This window comes from Lithobates pipiens, unplaced genomic scaffold (assembly GCF_037356315.1).
Source record: "Lithobates pipiens isolate NorthernLeopardFrog02 unplaced genomic scaffold, aLitPip1_a1.2 Scaffold_10, whole genome shotgun sequence".
Taxonomy (NCBI): Eukaryota; Metazoa; Chordata; class Amphibia; order Anura; family Ranidae; genus Lithobates; species Lithobates pipiens.
The window spans coordinates 93,172,674-93,191,694 of NW_027507686.1; the positions used below are offsets into that span (position 1 = coordinate 93,172,674).

Genomic DNA, 19,021 nt, shown 5'->3' on the forward strand with positions numbered 1-19,021 from the left:
AGATGTGATCAATTTTGTGCGATTCGCACCACAGCTTGTAGACTCTCTAACTTTCACAAAGACCAAATAATATCCACTACCGTATTTTCCGGCGTATAAGACGACCTTTTACACTTAAAAAAACTGAGCAAAAAGGAGGGGTCGTCTTATACGCCGGGTCAGCTGCTGGGATGCCTTCTAGATGTCCGGTAATACTGTATGTAGCTTCGGCTACATACAGTATATACCACTGAACCAATCCCAGTGAGCGATGTATTCAAATGAATACAGAGCCTGCTCGGATTGGAGTAGCAATCTCTGCCAATCCGAGCAGGCTACACACAGTAGCCTGCTCCGATTGGCTTTGAGAGTGAGGCGCGGGCTGATGATGTAACAGCCTCCGCCAATCCCAGCAGGCTTTGTATTCATTAATAGAATACATTGCTCGCCGTGATTGGCTCCAGCACCAGCAAGAAGGAAGAAGGAAATGGCTCCAGCAAGAACGAAGAAGAGGGATATGAAGCGTCGGAAGCCTCGGAATGGGGGGTCGTCTTAAACGGTGAGTACGGGCAAAACATTTTAACTGTGCAGGTTTTTAGGGGGTCGTCTTATATGCCAGGTCGTCTTATACGCCGGCAAATACGGTAATTTGGGTTATTTTAACCAAAGATATGTAGCAGTATAAATTGTGGCAAAAATTTATGAAGATAAATAAATAATTTGCATAATTCTGTCACAGAAACAAAGAAATATGCGTTTTTTCAAAATGTTCGGTCTTTTTTCATTTATAGCGCAAAAAATAAAAACCACAGAGGTGGTCAAATACCACCAAAAGAAAGCTCTATTTGTGGGAAAAAAAGGACAAAAAAAATAATTTGGGTACAGTGTTGTATGACTGAGTAATTGTCATTCAAAGTGTGAGAGCACCGAAAGCTGAAAATCGGTCTGGGCAGGAAGGGTGTTTAAGTGCCCAGTAAGCAAGTGGTTAAGGGAAAAGGTGGGTGACACCAATAGGGAAAGCCTTCTTGGGAAGAGAAGCGAAAATGAGAAAATAAAATGGAAAATAGGAAAGGGGTACCATTCATTTTAGGATTTAACAAACAATACAAGGAGATGGAAGAGGTGGTTAAGTAGTATTGGCCGATCATCTGTAGTGATCCGCAATTAGGTAATATACTACCAAAAAAAACACATTTACAGGAGAGCAAAAAGTTTAAGAGACTACATTGTGAAAAATGTCCCTGATCCCCCCCAAAAAAATTACAGTTTTTTGAACAGAAGGGGTATTTTCGATGCAAGAAATGTAAATCATGTAGAACAACGAGCAATAAGGAACGTAAAATTGTCGAATTCCAATCCCATGACAATAAATTAACATTTAAAATAAATAAATCACATGTAAGAGTAGGTATGTTACACGTATGTGATGGAGTGCAGTTGTGGCCTCCAGTATGTGGGCAGGACCACTAGGAAACTGTCCACGCGCATATGTGAACATATAAGAAACATTAAAAAAGGTTATAAACACCATAGCATATCAAGACACTTCAGAGAAGCACATAATCGTGATCCGGGATGTTTAAAATTCTTTGCAATAGACAGAATAGATAAAGATTGGAGGAATTGTAATATGAGGCGCGAAGTATCCAAGAACGAAACGTTTTGGATACATAGACTAAGCACTTTAAAACCTTTAGGATTAAATGTAGAAATAGACTTGAATTGTTTTGAGGATTTTTGATCGTTTTATACATTTTTTTTATTTTTATTCCATGTGTATGCATGTGTATGCATGTGTGTATTTTAAGGGTATTTTATATGATGGTAGATTTTTGAAAGCATTTCCAGCAATGGGAAAAGCAAATACTAACAAATTTGATAAGAATTGTATTTTTGGAACTCAGACCTGACCCCTTTAAATAGATTTATGAACAAGAAGAATCTGAATAAAACAACAAGCAGGTATTGTTACATGAAAATAAATAAATAGTCTCATAGTGAAATGAAGCTTAGGGTACCTACTGAGGCAATAACAAATAATAATAATATAATTAGCACTAATATACTTGTTTGGTCATTGGAATATAGATGTACTAGACAGGAAGGATAAACAAACTGTAATTTACATAAGGGAGGGGCCTAATGGTAAAGCTGGGATTGGTGTTGTGGGAGTTACTAGCTGTAATGTGGGGAATTGTCAAAAACCACACTTAAAATGGCAGTGGAGGACTTCCGGTGCCCAACTTCTGGTCCCAGACTTCCAGGGTAAACATCTGGTGACGCACTTCCGGTTAGACAGGAAGTAGCTTTATGGATATAGTCCGGTCTATCCAGAAAGAAAAAGATGAGAAGGGTGATGTAGAAATGTATTTAGAGTAAGGGGATTAAGAAAAATCGGCCACTGAGGATGTTAGAAATCATATCTGTATCGGGGGGGTTAATTAAATCAATTACATGGAACCATACTAGTAAGGGCATTATTGCCCTATAACAAGATGGCGGAAGCCACCTTGGGTACAAACAGGGATGAGATCCCAAACGGAATGATAAGGTTGGGGAACCAACTAAAGAAGGATAAAATGCCTGATACTGGCCTAATTACAAACAATGATTTAAAGGTAGAGGTATTATTGATTATAGGGAAGGGGCCAGTTTGTAAATAGGGAAAGGTCGGGTATGCACTTTCGGGATCAAGATGGCGGCAGCGCCATTTCCAGTGGCACAGTAACAGGTAATTGGGAGCATTATAAAAGGGGGGTTTGGGGAGGGCTCCCACAGCTTCCTGACGACGCTCAAATGCGAAACGCGTAGGAGTTGTGGGAGACATACGGTCCTTGAATACAAGCCAGGAACAGGTCGGCCCAGTGGAGGGAGACTAACACCACCTGCGGAACATCAGTGGCTTGCCCGATTTTAGAGCGGTTTTCTCATTGCTGGAAAGGCTTGGTGTCGGCCAATAGACACATTGAAATGTGAGTGCAATACGTTTTTTATTGATTTTTCCATTAAAGTCAAAACGGTTTTACACTATATTGGTCCCATTTAATTTTGTATGAATACATGGACGTTGAGGAATTGCTAATGGGAGGAATGCGTTGTGGATTGGTTATCCGTTGAATGAACCGAAGGCTTACCGATTGGGGACATCTGGTGAGTGGCCATTCTGCTTGGTGACTGTGGCAGTTTTAGTTAATTTAGTTGACACAAGTGGACTTTTGATTAGAAGATGATCGGTGATTAAGACGGCACAGTTGGAGCAATCGAATTAAAATATCGCACAATAAGGACGCTATATTTTTTGCAATTATAAATTAATGTCTTGTGTATATATTTTGGATAATATGGGGGCACAGTGATTATTTAGTGAATATAAGTATTATTAAGCATACTCTATTGAGAAGGGGGTAGTATAAATAGTGAGTGGGAGGCGCAATCCCCGATAGATAGAGAGAGATTAGAGATTAGAGATAGAGATAGATAGATAAAAATAGTGTTTTTTTTTTCAAAATTGCTGCTCTTTTGTTTATAGCGCAAAAAATAAAAACCGCAGAGGGGATCAAATACCAACAAAAGAAAGCTCTATTTGTGGGGGAAAAAAAATGATGTCAATTTTGTTTGGGTGCAACTTCGCACGACCGCGCAATTGTCAGTTAAAGCGACAGTGCCGAAATCGCAAAAAGTGCTCCGAAGGGGGTAAAATTGTCTGGTGCTGAAGTGGTTAAAAAGACTTGAGGTTGTAATTGGTGTAAAAGGTGCTTGAACAAAAGTTTTGAGCAAAGGCTGTGAATACCTATGTACAAGTGATTTGTTTTTTTATACATTTTTCAAAGAATTCAAACTTTTTATGTTGTCATTATGTGGTACGGTTTGTAGAATTTAATCCATTTTGGAAGGCGGCTGTAACATAACAAAATGTGGGTAAAAGTGAAGTGCTGTGAATGCTTTCCAGATGCACTGTATGTTAATCTTGGGAGGGGTTAAACCCAGAACTGGCCTTTCAGCCTAAAGCTTTATTTTTTATTTTTTTATTTTTTTTTAAATGTCAGTATTCAATCATCCTGTAGGAGCAGCATAACCTAGATGTTCAAGAATACCGTGGCCCTTAATGGATGAGAGAGAGCTCAAAATATTAGTAAAATGTACATATGCCTGTATATTTTTTTATTTTTATTTTTTTTAACCAACCTCATTTTTTGAAAATGTGCATGACTTATGTATTGTGTCCTTGTCTCACCTCTGCCATATTTATAACTCCAACAGCAAGGCTCTTATAACCCAGTATTGTTCGGTTCTTGTACCTCTTGCGTCTCTGCAACATGATCTGTAGACGATTTGCATTTCTCTTTAGGAAGTGTGGATACTATGGGTGAAGAAGAAGAAACAAAAAAATAAAAACCAAACCAAACAAAACACCAACACACACGAATAAAATTAAGGAGAATCTGCCACAAAAGCAGGACACTTGGGTAAGAAGATCCTGAAGAAAACAGCTTTTCCTCTCTACACTAGCTAAATACTAGCCCCTGTCTTGTAAAGCCCCATACACGCCATCAGATTTTCTGCAGATTTACCAAAACCTTAGGCATTTCAATTTGTATGCAATCAGGCAAGCCCTTGCACTACATGGTTTTGGTAAATCTGAAGACAAAAAAATAAATTAAAAAAATCAACAGAAAATCCAATAGTGTGTATGGGGCTTTAAAAGTAGTTAAGACATTAAGTCAGAAAATAGCTTCTTGTACAGCCCAAAACATATTCTGCATACAATATATACAAAAAAATAAAAATGGATCTTTGTATTTATGACAGACTGTTTTTTTCTATCTAGATCATGGAGCCACATAGAACTGAAAAAGGTAAGGATTACTTTAATGCAAAAAAGGAAAGGGGTTTAAAAAGGGGGAAGAAGGACCCTTGCAAGTTAACCTTTGGATTATATTGGAAAAATGCACAATGGCAAACAAAAAAAGCATAGGCCAGCCCAAGACACAATAGCAATCAAAGAAAAATATAGGCCAGCCCAAGATAACAACTCCTACCCCCAGCATCACTTTTCAGGGCATGGGAATGAAGGACTTTCCCCAACTCCATGGCAAATTTCACCATGCCAAAGAAAAGCTGTACCTGGTCAGATAGAATAGGACATTCCAGAGAGTAGATATGTTGGTTCCATAGCAGGAATATGCTGATTTGAAGAGTTCAGAAAAAAATAAATTACTGCCTCAAAAAAGGAGGCCACAATTAAAACCCAGAACTCTCATGCAAATGCAAACAGTAGAGATGAGCTCAGGCGTGTTCGCATGGAACACGTGCAGAGCCCGCCAGGAGTTGGCACAGCTCTGAGCTAATCACAGGCAGCGAGACATTGCCCTGATGCGCGGCTGCAGAGATCGGGCAATGTCTCACTGCCTGTGATTAGCGCAGCGCTGCGCTGACTTCCTGGCAGACCCTGCATGTGTTCCATGCGAACACGCCTGAGCTCATCCCTAGCAAACAGAGTGGTGCCTCTTTCACCAAAGGTTCTGTGAGTGAGACCTTACGGAGACAATCTTTTCCAGAAGAGGCAGGATTCCGGCTTGGAATATGCAATGGCAGGAAAGCATACTTTGGAAAGTTGATCAAACAAAGGTTTAAGAGAACTGAACAGTCCTTTGGACGTTGGTAGACAATGTTGTGATGGAGGAGTAATTTAGGTCGTCCAAGTAAGCTAGTGAATGCACTAGGTTGGCAGAAGCGCAAGCAGCAGGACAAGCACTTTTGTGAATGTTCAGGGTGCAGAGGAGAGCTAAAATAGCAGCGTAAGAAAAGCGTTGGTCTTCCAGAGCTAAAAAACGACGCAGAAAGCATTTATGTGAAGGGAAGATGGGCATATGTAGATAGCCACCTTATAGGATTACTGGTGCAAAAAATCTCTTGTCAGAGAAACAAAGGACAGATCTTGCCGATTTCATCCAGAATTTTGACACACAGAAATCTGCTTGAAAACTTTAGGTTCAGAATGGGCTGGATGTCCCCATTTGTTCTGGGGACTGAACAACCTTAGAAAAGGTTAAAAAAAAAAAAAAAAAAAAATATGTTGTATTTTTTTCACTGGTATAACCACCTTGTGACTGAAGTTGGCGTAGGGTGGCCAGTAGATCTGTCTAGTTTCGAACTGATGCTAGAAGTGAGACGGGGGTAGAGATAGAAATTCTATTTTGCCCCTCTGTAATGGCATATTGGACCCAGGAGGTCCAGGACATTTTGGATACAGATTGTCACGAATGGCAATAGAGTGAAGAGTCGGGGTTCCCCTTAATTGTGAGGGGGGCTTTTGGGTAGGCTTAGGAGTCTGGGGCTTGCAACTAAAAAGCAAGTGTTAAGCCTTGGTTTGGATGTTTATGCATTTAATTGAGCAAAAGTAGTATCTGTAGGAGATGTACTTTTTCTGTGGTTGTCATTTGTAAATGGGGCAGGGGGTAGCCTCCTCCCCCCCCCCCCCCCCATGACTTGCTTGATGAACATATCAGGAGATTCCCCCGCAAAAGACAGACATTCACCAAAGGCACTGTGTAAGAGAAGCGCATTACAAGCAGCCTCAGCATACCTAGCTGTTAGCCATAAAAGCCTATATAATGTGAACATTAAGTAGCAACAGTCTAAAGATTTGCCAAATCACAATCTCTAGAGCATCCACTCAAATAAAAAAGTGTAAGGCATCCGCTGCAATTGTTTTAAGAGAACAAGGTACTCAAATACAGATTCATATTTTCTATTTGCTTCCACGATTAGTAATAATCTGGCAAATAGTCATGGTAGCAATTGAATGCTGTAAGGCTGGATCTTGAAAGAGGGAACCATAAGGTGTTTTGTGAGGACTGAAATGGCAGATTCTACTATCAGAACATTATTTTTTTCTTAAATGCCTTTTCCATAGGTTACATTTTAGCAAAATGCTTAAGGAGTGAATTGCCTTTCAGGAATAGGAAAAGTTTTTTTTTTTTTCTCAGCATGCCTTTTAGTACCCATAGGGGCTTGTTTTGACTGAAAAGAATCCAGTGCTGACTGACAAAGTGCAAACTAGCCTTTGCACCCTTTCAACAATGAAAAGTATTTGTTAAAAAGCCATATTTTGAGGCTCACAGAATGCAGGGGTTGAAAAATACTCTGCAGCTTCCACTACAGTGCAAGTGTCCACATTGATTTTCTCCATTTCATCTTCAAAAGGAGGTTCAAAAGTTCTATCACAAGTTCAGGAATAGAGTCGGAGGAAAAAATATGGCGTTTGTGGCCTCTGGAAGTCAATGGCAAAAGGTTCTAGGAGGATTCCATCTCTAATTCAGGAACAGACTCAGGGAGGAATGGAGAAGTATAGTGCTTTTTGCCTCCTAAAGTCAAAAGGGTCTAGGAGGGCTGCACATTTTTCAAAGAAATTAGACAGAGTGGCAGAGAAATCTGCTTTTGTCAAACAGGCTGTGCATTGCATGGCTGAGAAGCACATTTTTCTATCCTCTAGTGGTCCAGGCTCCGCCAACCACAGTGGGCATATAGGAGTTCAAAAAAATGTGTTACCGTAACAACCAGCCTACCCTAGGTGTGGGGTCACATCATGCCTTGTGTCCCCACAGTGGCTCTCCTCAATTCCTGAAACACTGGACTTGGTTTCTTCACTGACAAAACTGCTGTTTGCGGTCACAAGCAGCTCTTCTGCTGGACAGCTTCCATCCAATGTGGTATGGCTGCACATAAGCACTTTCAATTGCTGGATTTAGCAATTTTAGGTAAAGCAGAATGGAATTCTAGACCCTGAAAATGTAAACCTGGGTGAAGAGGGAAACACCAGAATGTGTTAGTAACCTGACAAATTACATCTGTGTAACAAGGACGAGGCCAGCTGTGGAGCCAGGAGGCTAGCCATTGTTTTAGCTTCATATGCAAGCAGAAGACAAAGAAGAAGCCTTAGGGAAAGAAAAGCCATATACGAAGGTGTACCAATAACTCTGGTGCATCTGTGTGTCTGATTTTGTCAGCATCTCAAACTAAGAATTCATATGTGGAGTCAAGCTTATGAAACCACTTTGAAAGAGGAAACCATCAGCCCCAGAACCTGCAGACAAGTGTGAATCAATGCCCACCAGAGAGGTTAGACAGCAAATATAGGCTCAGTCTGATTTAGAACCAAGCCTAGGTACTCCAGATGGAGAGAATCAAATCGAAAACTTCTTGATGTTCTACATCCAGCCAAACACCTCCAAGGTATGGATGGCGATTCCCTTTTTACCTTGGAAATCAATCTGCCTAGAGAAGATTGTCCAGGTAACCTACATTTGAGTTATGTGGTCTCAGTAAGGCCAAAACTGGAGCAAGCACCTTGATAAAGACCCAAAGAGCGAACACAAGACTGTAGGGGAGCACAACAATTTAGTGCACGTCTTCCACTGCACAGCATAAAACTCTTCATGGGTTGGACAAATCAGGACAGAGATATGCATTCTTGATGTCGATGGATGCCAGGAACACCCTCTGGTGGAGAAAAGCCACTACTGAACACATGGACTCAAACATTTGGACAGCTGTAGATTTGAAAATAGGTGAATTGATTCCCCGAACCTTGATCTGAACATATGGGGAAAACCTTAATGCTGAGAAAGGCTTTTCAAAGGGTGGTTTAAGAACATGCATACTGTAATTACCATGGACCCATAAGGTACACCACATGCTAGCTGAGCTGTCAACAGCACAAAAGCAGCAACTCCTCTGGGAAGATATGGCATTGCAAGGGTACCAAAAAAAAAAAAAAAAATGTACCCACTAACTACAGGGTGTCAAGTCTCTAGTGTGAGGCCATATTGCTGAGAGGGAGTCCGTTGCGGCTCAGTGCAGCGCTTCCCTGGGAGTGATACAGGGGATGTGATGCCCAAAGGTGCACGGGTTGCCAGAGATGCTGCAGGTCGGCTGTTTAGCTGTAGATAGCTGGAGCGTGCCGAGTAGCAATATGGCTACCATGCGGAGAGAAGTCTTGAGCCGGAAACAGCAAGGTAAACCAGAAGCAGGGTCCGCAGCCAGGCCAGGGGTCAAGTACCAGAAGACAGTCCAAGAAGAGTACAAGAGCAAGCCAGGTCATACACCAGGGGCAGAGGATCGAAGAATAGTCAACAAGCCGGGGGTCTTCACAGTGTGTGCAGGCACAGGGACACAGGAGCTCTTGATAATCCAGCAAACTACAAGTGTCACTGATCGGTTGAAATAGGCCGGGGGGCTGTGCCTACAATTGTGAGCGCTCATCGGCGCGCACGGACTGCCTTGTACTGGACAACACGCATCTGCTTGCGCGCACACCACAGCCATTTCCCTGACACAGGGACTGCAAAAGAAACTACCTTGACCTCGAAAACTCCTGGGCCTTAACATCACTTTCTTCCTACACAAAAGCTGAAATAATCCAATGCAGGATAGGGCCATCAGCTCAGACGCTTGCAGAGGTGATGGCCAAAAGAAATGCCACCTTGTGGGTTAAAAGTAGAAAGAAATGTATTTAAATTACCAATTCATATGTACAGTGGAAAAAATATAATATATATATCTATATCTATATCTATCTACACACCCCTGTTAAAATGTCAGGTTTCTGTGATGTTAAAAAAAAAAAAAAAAAAAAAAAGGAGACACAAGATTTCAGAACGTTTCCCCACCTTTAACGTGACCTATAAATTGTACAACTCAGTTGAAAAACAAACTATGAAGAGAAATAAATAAATGTGGTCGCATAAGTGTGTACACCCTCTTATAATGGGATGTAGCTGGGTTACGAATTAAGCACCTTCAAACGCATGTTAAATAGGGAGTCAGTACACACCTGCAATCATTGAAAGTGCCTCCGATTGACCCCAAATAAAAGTTCAACTGTTCTAGTAGCTCTTTCCTGACATTTTCTTAGTCGCATCCTACAGCAAAAGCCATGGTCCGCAGAGAGCTTCCAAAGCATCAGAGGGATCTCACTGTAATATCGCGTACACACGTAGCCGACTATCCACCGTACTTTTGAAATGAACGGACTCTCCCACACACGCGGAGGAAAGTCCGTTCATTTTGAGCGCCTCTCCAGGTGGCCGGGGCCAGCGAAGGAGGCGTCGCTGGCCCTGTCACCTGGTATGGGCTTAAAGGGGAACCCCTACGCCGAAAAATCGGCGTGGGGGTCCCCCCTAGGTCCACATTAGACCCTTATCCGAGCACGCTACCTGGCCGGCCAGGAAAGGAGGTGGGGACGAGCGAGCGCCCCCCCTCCTGAGCCGTACCAGGCCGCGTGCCCTCAACATGGGGGGGGTGCCTTGGGGAAGGGGGGGCCACGCGGCCCCCCCACCCCAAAACACCTTGTCCCCATGTTGATGAGGACAAGGGCCTCTTCCAGACAACCCTGGCCGTTGGTTGTCGGGGTTTGCGGGGGGCTTATCGGAATCCGAGAGCCCACTTTAATAAGGGGGCCCCCGGATACCGGCCCCCCCCACCCTATGTGAATGAGTATGGGGTACAATGCAAAAAAACAACACTGCACATCACCAAAAGAACATCATACCCACAGTGAAGTATGGTGGTGGCAGCATCATGCTTTGGGGCGGTTTTATTTTCAGCTGGAAAAAGGGGCTAGTCAAGGTAGAAGGAATTATGAACAGTTCCAAATAGTCAATACAGGCTTCTGATAGAAAGCTGAACATGAAGATGAACTTCATCTTTCAGCATGACGACTCAAAGCATACATCCAAACAAAGGAATGGCATCACCAGAAGATTAACGTTTTAGAATGGCCCAGCCAGAGGCCAGAATTTAAATCCGATTGAAAATCTGTTGGGTGATCTGAAGAGGGCTGTGCACAGGAGATACCCTCGCAATCTGACAGATTTGGAGATTTTTTGCAAAAAAGAGTGGGAAAATATTGCCAAGTTGAGATATGACTCATACCAAAAAAGAGAGTGCTGTAATAAAAGCAAAAGGTGTTTCAACAAAAGTATTAGTGTAAAGGTGTGCACACTTTTGCAACCATATTTCATTTTTTCATTTTTTATACCCTCCACCTAAAATAGGTCAATTTGTTGTTTAACTAAGTTGTACAGTTTATAGTTCACATTAAAAAGGTGGAAAAAGTTCTGAAATGTATCTTTGTCCCTTTTTTTACATCACAGAAACCTGACATTTTAACAGGGGTGTGTACACTTTATATCTACTGTATGTGGTATAGGTAAATAGCCTATATTTCCCATATTTTTCAAGTCTTTGTGCAAGAATTAGTTTAATAATTTTATTGGGTTTTCAAAAAATAAAAAAATAAAAATAAAAAAATAAAAAAATAAAAAAATAAAAAAATAAAAAAATAAAAAGTGTATTGTATACATTATCAGAACAGTGCAATTACAGGACTTCATGCAAAAGATAACATTACATATACTTAAAATGTGTAAGTGACATTCCATACAAGAAAACATGCGGGATTCATAAAAAGGTAGTCATGCTTACAGAACAATGAACATCTAAGCAAGCAGCTTTAATCCAACATGCAACAGATTAACCACATGCCGCCATAGTTGCACTGCGGCAGAATGGCTCAGCTGGGCGAAAGGACGTTATGCAACGTCGCTTTGCCCTGTGGCTACTAGGGGGCATGCGCCCGCGCCCCCCCCCCCCCCCCCCCCCGAGCCAATGCGAGTGCCCAGCGCTCTCAATCACCGCCGGGCTCCAGTGATTGCTTGGGGCACACGGAGAACCCGTAACTGTGTGTGTGTGTGTATATATATATATATATATATATATATATATATATATATATATATATATATATATATATATATATATATATATATATATATATATATATATATATATATATATATATTATATTATATGCATGCATGTATATATACACACACACACACACTTCTGGGTTCTGAGGGGATTACTGAAAGATCACCTGTTCATATAGAGTATGAACAGAGATCTGTTATCTTCCCTGCACAATCCCCACCCCCCTTCAGTTAGAATACAAACTAGGACACACATTAACCCCCTTCACTGCCGGTGACATTTTTAATCGCAGATTGCTGTATTAATGTCAATGGTCCCAAAAATGTGTCTAAATTGTCCGACATGTCCGCCATAATTACGAGTAAAAAAAAAAATAAAATAATGTATTCATGAAAATGCCATAAAAAAAAAAAAAAAAAAAAAAAAAAAAAACTATCCCCCCCCCCCCATTTTGTAGACGCTCTAACTTTTGCGCAAACCAATCAATATACACTTATTGCAATTTTTTTACCACAAATATGTAGAAGAATGTGTATCGACCTAAAAAAGTAAAAAAATATAATGCTTTTTTTTCAAAATTGTCCCAATTTTTTGCTTGTAGTGCAAAAAATAAAAAAACGCAGAGGTGATCAAATACCACCAAAAGAAAGCTCTATTTGTGGAGGAAAAAAAAAACAAAAAAAAAACGTCAATTTTGTTTGGGAGCCACGACGCATGACTGCACAATTGTGAGTTAAAATGACACAGTGCCGAACTGGAAAAAGGTCTGGGGCTCAAGTGGTTAAAAAACGTAGGAGGACAGGGCAAAGTATAAATATTATATAAGCAGCACATGTTTGCAATGCACGTTTCCTCATGTTTTACCACATTAACCCCTTCAGGAAGTGAGCACTGTTGAGCATGCTTACATTTCTGACATGAGCAACTGGTATTGTTTGCACTTTTCAGATCGAACACAATGCTTTCAATAGCATATCTAAAAGACTTAAAGAGTAAGTAAACCCATCGATTTAAACAGTTAAAAAAATAAAAATAAAAAAAGGCATGACGGGAATGCTAACTGCACATTGGCTGTGCTCTCAGCCAAACTATCAAACCATCCAATGGCTGGTGTCATAACGAATCACATGTGCAGCACCATAGCAGTTGCAGATTAAACAGAGGCAAAGATGTCAACTTCCTTGGCTGAAAACGATAGGGGAGTTTACTTTCACTTTAAGCTGTACATAAGTGGGTCGAAATTCAGCCAGTTCAGGAGACCAGCCGAATTTTGGTCCACGTATGGTTGTACTTTAATCAATCGGCATCTGTACAACTGTCCTGCTGGAAAATTTCCTCTTGATCAGTGCTGCAGGCTATAGCATTCAGTAGGTGGCAGTGTCACCTCTGAATCCTTGGCAGATGTTGGTCTACCACTCTCTGTATGGTAATCCACTTTGGGCAAAAAGAAAAAAAAAAATTGTTAGCGTTTACATACACCATAAGCAGTACTGCAATGTGTGCACCATCAGTTTAACAATCTGGTAGAATAACAGCCCAATACTGATTACAAGCACAACAAAGTAATGAGAAACGGTGCGGTCACTCATGCTGCAAAAATTCTGGCATTCACATATAAAAAAAATACACTACTTTTATTATTGTAAGATGAATGTCAAGAAATCTACAAAAAAAAAAAAAAAAAAAGTCACCTGCAGTGAGAATGTTAGCTGTAGTTCAGTCTCTGAAACCCCGCTACTTGGTAGAGAGATCTCGTTGGAGCGCAGAATACGCTTTGATCCCTAAAAAACAAAAAAAACACAACTTTCAGAGTCATAATTTAGGTACAACTTGTAGCAAGTCCTCTTCAGTGTTGAAACAGATTACTCTCAATTTCCTACAAACCTGCATCTCAAGAGGTACTTCTTAAAAACAAAATGATTGGATTGAAAAATACAAACTGCATGGTGATTACATTACACTTACATTTATCGGCTGCTCTCATGACGGGAGGGGATCTGTGTTGATTATCAGTGCAGCCCCCCTCGGATGCCCACACAGGACCAGAAGGGTGCCGCCAGGACCATCAGGGATGCCACCCTAGACCACCAGGGAAATTCTGAAAATTGGCTTGGGCAGGGAAGGGGTGTAAGTGCCCTGTATGGACATAGTTAATGTGGACACTTTATGTACTTTTTATGGGAATGGTAAAAAAATTTTTTTAATTTGCATAGGTTGTGTGAAGCACATTGCACGCAAATTTAAAAAAGGTAATTTTGGCACTCTTTATTGAAGTTGTTTTAGGGGATTTATGTAAAACCTGAGCGCTGGTCACATCTTTAGTAAACATAAAAACAGAACAAAGATACAAAGATGCTATAATGTGCGAACCACAAAATGATCCCAGATCAAGCAATTAGGACTAGTGGCAAATGCAAAACTGGTTCTTGAAGCGTCCACGGTTGCAGAACCATATGGTTAATATAATCCCACTGGAAATTGTGTGTAGTAAACCACAATAAATTTTATTGAATGGCACAAAAAAAAAAAAAAAAAAAAAAAAAAAAAAACACACACACACACACACACACGCATGTTAACTATGGTCACGACTTGATAACGCGAATGCACGCGAAACATGTTATAGCAATGCCCTGATACACGATAGTGTTTTCATTATATCGCTACAGCATCAGCTGTCCTTCCCTCGGCTCTGGCTATTGGCGGGGTCGGCATAGCATCATCCCTGCTCATCCAGTGCTACTCAAGCCTAGTACAAGGAGTAGAGCCTCTTGTCACATACTCCTTCTGTACCTCATCCAGAGACATCGCCCCCAGTGAAGATCTTGTGCCTGCAATTACACACCCCCTGGGATAGAGTATGTATGTATGTATGTATGTATGTATGTATGTATGTATGTATATATATATATATATATATATATATATATATATATATCTCTATATATATATATATATATATCTCTATATATATCTCTATATCTCTATATCTCTATATCTATATATCTATATAATTTTATTTTTTTATTTTTTTTTCCCCACTTTTTATGCCATTCAATACATTTTATGGTGGTTTACTACACAGATTTCCAATTGAATTACATTAACTAACTGGTTCTTCAATAGTGGACACCAAGAGCCAGTTTTGTATTTACCTCTAGTCCTAAGTGCTTGACCTGGGATAATTTTGTGGTTTGTGTGTTTACAATCTCCTAAGGGCTTATCTCCCCTAGCAGCTATGGACGTTTTCTATTATTTTGTACTATTCCCTTCCAAATTTGGCACCAAATCCTTCTTGAGCAGTTTGTCAAACCTGCTGTAATGAACATGTTAAAAGGCGCTGTGTTATGGATCCCAGGTGCACCCCCTCCCTATGTGAATGGTATCAGGTACCCCACATGTTAAGGGCACGTGGACAAGACGAGGCCCTTGTCTCGATCAACATGGGAGGCAAGGTGCTTTGGGTTGCATTCCCACCCTCCATGTTAAGGGCATGCAGACTAGACCTGAAGGGCCTGGGGAGAACACAATGTGTTTTGTTTTTTTTGCCGCCAGTTTTTATTTATATTCAGCTGTCAGCAGGAAACCCAGCTGACAGCTGATGACTCATTGGTTGTTAAAGTACGTGACTGAACTGAAAAAAAACAAAAAAAAAAACAAACACTCAACGAAATCACCCTTACAGCTTTATTTAAAAAAAAAAAAAAAAGTAAGAAAACAAAAAAGTGGATTAGGCCCCTTTCATCAGTTTTTACATTCACTTAAGTCAAATTTTTGGTTTACATTTACATTCACAAAATGAGAATCTATTTTTTTGCTTAGAATGAAAATCATGATTCTCACGATTCTTGCAGCACAAAATCTCTCACATTATACAAAAAAAAAAAAAAAAAAAAAAAAAAAAAAAAAATTGGGCCAACTTTACTGTTTATTTTAATTTTTTTTAATTCATGGAAGTGCATTTTCTCCCAAAAAAATGTGTTTTAAAGACCGCTGCGCAAATACAGCGCAACATAAAATATTGCAACAAGTGACGTTTTATTCTCTAGGGCAGTGGTTCTCAACTCCTATCCTCAGGACCCACTAACAGGCCAGGTTTGCAAGAGAAAAACATCACAGGTGATATCATTTGCTGCTCAGCGATTGCAGCATTCTAGTCTGCATCTCCAAGGTAATACTTAAAAATCTGGCCTGTTAGTGGGTCCTGAGGACAGGAGTTGAGTACCACTGCTGTAGGGTCAAAAAAAAAAAAATGAATAAAATTTAATTATATTATATTATAATATAATATAATATATATTATAAATTTTCCCCAGCAAAAAAAAAAAAAATATTTAATTTGCAAAAGTAACAAATGTCAGAAAAAAGTTTTGACCTTTAAGGCTTAATGTACACAGGACGTTTTAACTTGACAGATAGTAACCGACATTTAAAAACAGTCGCTCTGCCGCGTTTAGCAGTTGGTTTGTTTTTCTGCAAATTGTTAAAAATTAAAAACGTCTAAACGAAATGCGGCTAGATTCCATAATAAATTAAAAAAAAACTGATGGCCACTGACGAGGAGCTACTGACAGGCATTGCTGATGGGCACCAATTGCTCCTTCTATGGGCAATGATTGCCACTCTTATGGGCACTGGCAGGCGTTCTGGGGCACAGGCTAGCAGCTGATTATTATCTGTGCATTCCCCCCTCGGACAGTGAGACCCGTTGATCGGGGGGTTGGGGCGGGCGGGGGTTGAAGTGAGATTTTTTTTTTTTTTTTAAAGGATTAATAGTGCAGCTCTAGTATGCCTGTGTATGTGGGGGTGGGGAGGCTCCCTATGTGGTAGCAGTGTAATCAATACATACATTAGACTATGCAAACAAATAAAAAAAAGGATTTAAACACTCTTTGCTGTATATGAAAAAATATATCCAAAAATGGAAAAACAACGTGAAAACAAGTGAAAAGTTATCCAAATTTTCCAAATTTTCTGTGTGTGATACGATGAAGTGAAAATAGTCCTACACCTTCTCCAAGGAATAATCGCACAATCACCACGTGAACCCTCCACCACATAAAATGGGGGCTTGCCAGATTTAATGGATCCTACTCAAACTTATATTTGGAGGATCATATATGCTTGTAGATATACATAGGCTTTTTTGGGTGTTAGAGATAGGGGAAAACACTGCGCTAAAATCAAATATACATAAAGGAGCACAGCAGCCAACACTCAAACAAACAAAGTTCAACAAACAGAAATAAAAAATAGTGTAGCGCTTCTAAAGTGAACATATGTTGAAAGAATGATCATATAACAAAGATCATATAGATGTGTAGATTAGCAAAATAAAGTCCAAGTAATGGGTGTAAGCTTCCGTGGAAGGGCCGGCACAATGGTGATCAGACCGTATCAAAATGCGAGGCAAATCCCATTAAACGGATATGTCCATATACAACGGCTTGTCTGGAAACATTAGGAAAGAATAGATGGATACTTCTTACCAGATCTGTTGGACTCACACAGTCGTATGACGGTTGAGTCAATAAGGCTTGGGGTCACAATCTGGGACCGAGGGGTGGATCGAAGGAGGTTCGTCAGCCTGGTGGGGAAACTCCAAAAGACCGTATGTCCAATGATGAATCTCACCGATGGAACTTCAGAATGGTTAGGAAATCCAACTCGGATATAGCCCACTGCACTCCGATACTCCGAATACCCCAAAGTGAAGGGGAAGATGTTTAAAGGGTTTGGACCAAAAAAGGAAAAAGAAAGAAAAAGCTCCACATGGTGCGGGTCAGGCGATAAAAAAATGATAATTTATTAAAAGTCAAAAGGGTAACAGATGACTTAGTGATCACAAAGCAATAAGGTAAAAGTAAAAATAAAAGCAATGTGGGGTGCCAACAGCTAGCCCGACGCGTTTCGACACATATGTCTTCGACAGGGGCATGTCGAAGACATATGTGTCGAAACGCGTCGGGCTAGCTGTTGGCACCCCACATTGCTTTTATTTTTACTTTTACCTTATTGCTTTGTGATCACTAAGTCATCTGTTACCCTTTTGACTTTTAATAAATTATCATTTTTTTATCGCCTGACCCGCACCATGTGGAGCTTTTTCTTTCTTTTTCCTTTTTTGGTCCAAACCCTTTAAACATCTTCCCCTTCACTTTGGGGTATTCGGAGTATCGGAGTGCAGTGGGCTATATCCGAGTTGGATTTCCTAACCATTCTGAAGTTCCATCGGTGAGATTCATCATTGGACATACGGTCTTTTGGAGTTTCCCCACCAGGCTGACGAACCTCCTTCGATCCACCCCTCGGTCCCAGATTGTGACCCCAAGCCTTATTGACTCAACCGTCATACGACTGTGTGAGTCCAACAGATCTGGTAAGAAGTATCCATCTATTCTTTCCTAATGTTTCCAGACAAGCCGTTGTATATGGACATATCCGTTTAATGGGATTTGCCTGGCATTTTGATACGGTCTGATCACCATTGTGCCGGCCCTTCCACGGAAGCTTACACCCATTACTTGGACTTTATTTTGCTAATCTACACATCTATATGATCTTTGTTATATGATCATTCTTTCAACATATGTTCACTTTAGAAGCGCTACACTATTTTTTATTTCTTTTTTTTTTTGGGTGTTGTCCTTTTCTGGAAGACTTTCAAGTGTGGCTATTTCCTCTGCAGTATGTCTCCATCCACATAAATCATCATAGGTAATGGGATAGATATAAAAGAAGAAAGCAGGGACCACAATAGTGTAACTCCGTTTTTCGTTTCAAGTAAGATGATGCAGATGATGTCTGCTTAAGACTAAACGTGTCGGGACTTCACTGCAGCCTGAGATTTTATTGAAAAAGCGCTTATGTTCTTTGTACACGTGAGTTTGATAATTTTTTATTAAATTACTTGAAACGAAAAACGGAGTTACACTATTGTGGTCCCTGCTTTCTTCTTTTATATCTATCCCATTACCTATGATGATTTATGTGGATGGAGACATACTGCAGAGGAAATAGCCACACTTGAAAGTCTTCCAGAAAAGGACAACACCCAAAAAAGCCTATGTATATCTACAAGCATATATGATCCTCCAAATATAAGTTTGAGTAGGATCCATTAAATCTGGCAAGCCCCCATTTTATGTGGTGGAGGGTTCACGTGGTGATTGTGCGATTATTCCTTGGAGAAGGTGTAGGACTATTTTCACTTCATCGTATCACACACAGAAAATTTGGAAAATTTGGAGAACTTTTCACTTGTTTTCAC

At 40.4% G+C, this 19,021-nt stretch overlaps 1 protein-coding gene across 1 annotated transcript in view; it reads right to left on the bottom strand.

Annotated features, from left to right (window-relative positions):
- The window catches only part of PACS1 (phosphofurin acidic cluster sorting protein 1), a 654,146-nt gene that overhangs the window by 559,282 nt on the left and 75,843 nt on the right, over window positions 1–19,021 (bottom strand). Inside the window, exons 3-4 of the mRNA XM_077450086.1 lie at window positions 13,443–13,532; window positions 4,214–4,339 (exon numbers count right to left, since the gene is read on the bottom strand). Of these exons, the coding sequence (XP_077306212.1) occupies window positions 4,214–4,339; window positions 13,443–13,532 (216 nt within the window). The remainder of the gene's footprint in view (window positions 1–4,213; window positions 4,340–13,442; window positions 13,533–19,021) is intronic.